General features: G+C 45.9%; 1 protein-coding gene across 1 annotated transcript in view; it reads left to right on the forward strand.

The window, feature by feature from the left end:
- The window catches only part of LOC311118448 (collagen alpha-1(XVI) chain-like), a gene marked incomplete at its 3' end in the record, with an annotated part of 28,043 nt that extends 25,291 nt beyond the window's left edge, over positions 1-2,752 (forward strand). The window contains exons 3-4 of the mRNA XM_084193249.1: positions 2,282-2,350; positions 2,635-2,752. Coding sequence (XP_084049375.1) covers positions 2,282-2,350; positions 2,635-2,752 — 187 coding nt within the window. The remainder of the gene's footprint in view (positions 1-2,281; positions 2,351-2,634) is intronic.
- Between the last annotated feature and the right edge of the window lie 705 nt (positions 2,753-3,457).

Genomic DNA, 3,457 nt, shown 5'->3' on the forward strand with positions numbered 1-3,457 from the left:
TATTTTCTACTCCCTATATATAGCCATGTTATTTTCTACTCCCTATATATAGCCATGTTATTTTCTACTCCCTGTATATAGCCATGTTATTTCCTGATCCCTGTATATAGCCATGTTATTTTCTACTCCCTATATACAGTATTGCCATTTTATTTTTACTTGTTACTTTTATTTGTTATTCACTATGTATTTATTTTTTATTTAATTTTTATCTTATTTTTTAACTCTTTATTGTTGGAAAATGACCCGTAAGTAAGCATTTCACTGTTAGTCTACACCTGTTGTTTACCAATCATTCGACAAATAACGTTAGATTAGATTTGTTGTTTGACCATGTTTTTACCATGCTCTGTTTGCTATTAATTGACTTGTTCTTCATGTGTATTTAGACCTGCATGTTTTAAACTCATTTCATATTTACTGTGCGTCTTCTGTCTGAATGTCATTTCACACAACATGTCCAGAACATTTCACACAACATGTCCAGAACATTTCACACAACATGTCCAGAACATTTCACACAACATGTCCAGAACATTTCACACAACATGTCCAGAACATTTCACACAACATGTCCAGTATTCTGTCATGTCCATCCCTCTTCCTTACCCTCCTCTCTCTCATTCTCTCCTTACCCTCCTCTCTCATTCTCTCCTTACCCTCCTCTCTCTCATTCTCTCCTTACCCTCCTCTCTCATTCTCTCCCTACCCTCCTCTCTCTCATTCTCTCCTTACCCTCCTCTCTCTCATTCTCTCCTTACCCTCCTCTCTCTCATTCTCTCCTTACCCTCCTCTCTCTCGTTCTCTCCTTACCCTCCTCTCTCTAATTCTCTCCTTACCCTCCTCTCTCTCATTCTCTCCTTACCCTCCTCTCTCTCATTCTCTCCTTACCCTCCTCTCTCTAATTCTCTCCTTACCCTCCTCTCTCTCATTCTCTCCTTACCCTCCTCTCTCTCGTTCTCTCCTTACCCTCCTCTCTCTCATTCTCTCCTTACCCTCCTCTCTCTCGTTCTCTCCTTACCCTCCTCTCTCTCATTCTCTCCTTACCCTCCTCTCTCTCATTCTCTCCTTACCCTCCTCTCTCTCATTCTCTCCTTACCCTCCTCTCTCTCATTCTCTCCTTACCCTCCTCTCTCTCATTCTCTCCTTACCCTCCTCTCTCTCATTCTCTCCTTACCTCTCTCTCTAATTCTCTCCTTACCCTCCTCTCTCTCATTCTCTCCTTACCCTCCTCTCTCTAATTCTCTCCTTACCCTCCTCTCTCTCATTCTCTCCTTACCCTCCTCTCTCTCGTTCTCTCCTTACCCTCCTCTCTCTCATTCTCTCCTTACCCTCCTCTCTCTCGTTCTCTCCTTACCCTCCTCTCTCTCATTCTCTCCTTACCCTCCTCTCTCTCATTCTCTCCTTACCCTCCTCTCTCTCATTCTCTCCTTACCTCCTCTCTCTCATTCTCTCCTTACCCTCCTCTCTCTCATTCTCTCCTTACCCTCCTCTCTCTCATTCTCTCCTACCCTCTCTCTAATTCTCTGCTTACCCTCCTCTCTCTCATTCTCTCCTTACCCCTCTCTCTCTCATTCTCTCCTTACCCTCCTCTCTCTCATTCTCTCCTTACCCTCCTCTCTCTCATTCTCTCCTTACCCTCCTCTCTCTCATTCTCTCCTTACCTCCTCTCTCTCATTCTCTCCTTACCCTCTCTCTAATTCTCTCCTTACCCTCCTCTCTCTCATTCTCTCCTTACCCTCCTCTCTCTCATTCTCTCCTTACCCTCCTCTCTCTCATTCTCTCCTTACCCTCCTCTCTCTTATTCTCTCCTTACCCTCTCTCTCTCATTCTCTCCTTACCCTCCTCTCTCTCATTCTCTCCTTACCCTCCTCTCTCTCATTCTCTCCTTCCCTCCTCTCTCTCGTTCTCTCCTTACCCCCCTCTCTCTCATTCTCTCCTTACCCTCCTCTCTCTCATTCTCTCCTTACCCTCTCTCTCTCATTCTCTCCTTACCCTCCTCTCTCTCATTCTCTCCTTACCCTCCTCTCTCTAATTCTCTCCTTACCCTCCTCTCTCTCATTCTCTCCTTACCCTCCTCTCTCTCATTCTCTCCTTACCCTCCTCTCTCTCATTCTCTCCTTTACCCTCCTCTCTCTCATTCTCTCCTTACCCTCCTCTCTCTCATTCTCTCCTTACCCTCCTCTCTCTCATTCTCTCCTTACCCTCCTCTCTCTCATTCTCTCCTTACCCTCTCTCTAATTCTCTCCTTACCCTCCTCTCTCTCATTCTCTCTCTCCAGAAGTACGATGCCCCATCCAACAGGTAGATGACTGGAAGTTCCCTCAGACAGCCAGACACAACATTACGGGTAAATAACACCACACACACACACACACAACCACCCACCCACCACCCACACACACACACACACACACACACACACACACACACACACACACACACACACACACACACACACACACACACACACACACACACACACACACACCAACACACATACATACATACAAATCACAGTCAATAAGACAGTACCACTCCCCTTGTTTACCTTTGTGATCTGCTGTGGCTCCTCTCTGGTGATTGATTAATCTGCCTGGCCTGGGGATTAATGTTGCGATGGATGTGATGCAGGATACAATCTGGTGCGTCGCTTTTCCTTGCTCAAGACTCCTGCAGTCAAGAAGATCCGTAACCCCCGAGGACCTGTTATCCTCCGACTGGGCAACACAGCACTCATCCACCCCACAGAGTAGGTCCTCATCCCTCTATCATTACTACCTCTCTCTCTCTCTCTCTCTCTCTCTCTCTCTCTCTTTCTTTCTCTCTCTCTCTCTCTCTCTCTCTCTCTCTCTCTCTCCCTCTCTCGCTATTGGTCTCTCTCTTTCTTTCTCTCTCTCTCTCTCTCTCTCTTTCTCTCTGTCTCGCTCTCTCTCTCTCTCTCTCTCTCTCTCTCTCTCTTCTCTCTCTCTCTCTCTCTCTCTCTCTCTCTCTCTTTTTTCTCTGTTTATCTCTACCCCTCTCTCTCTCTCACTACCCTCTTACTCTCTCTTTTTCCATCTCATCAGATCCACATACTGTATGTCCTCATTCCTCCATCACTACATCTCTATCTTCCTCTGTCTCTCTCACTCCAGCTCTCTTACTTTTCCCGTCACTTAGTGTGTGGAGGTGGACACTGTTTGAACTAAAAGTATGTCTGTGAAACCAACTTATGCTGTGGCTACTCTGTGGGTAAATACACATGGCAACCTTAACACTGTTGACTCTGGGGTGAAGTCCCCCCTAGATACAGGTCTAGAATCAGCTTCCACTCCCCCAATCTTAACCTTAACCATTAATGGAGGAAATGCAAAACTGACCTCAGATCAGCGTCTAGGAGAAACTACACCCTACACCCATAGTGCTGCCTACTTTCTGATTGTTTTAGCAGATGACCACATTATTTCCTCAGTGG

The sequence above is a fragment of the Coregonus lavaretus genome, assembly GCF_964263955.1.
Source record: "Coregonus lavaretus genome assembly, contig: HAP1_SCAFFOLD_5501, whole genome shotgun sequence".
Classification (NCBI taxonomy): Eukaryota; Metazoa; Chordata; class Actinopteri; order Salmoniformes; family Salmonidae; genus Coregonus; species Coregonus lavaretus.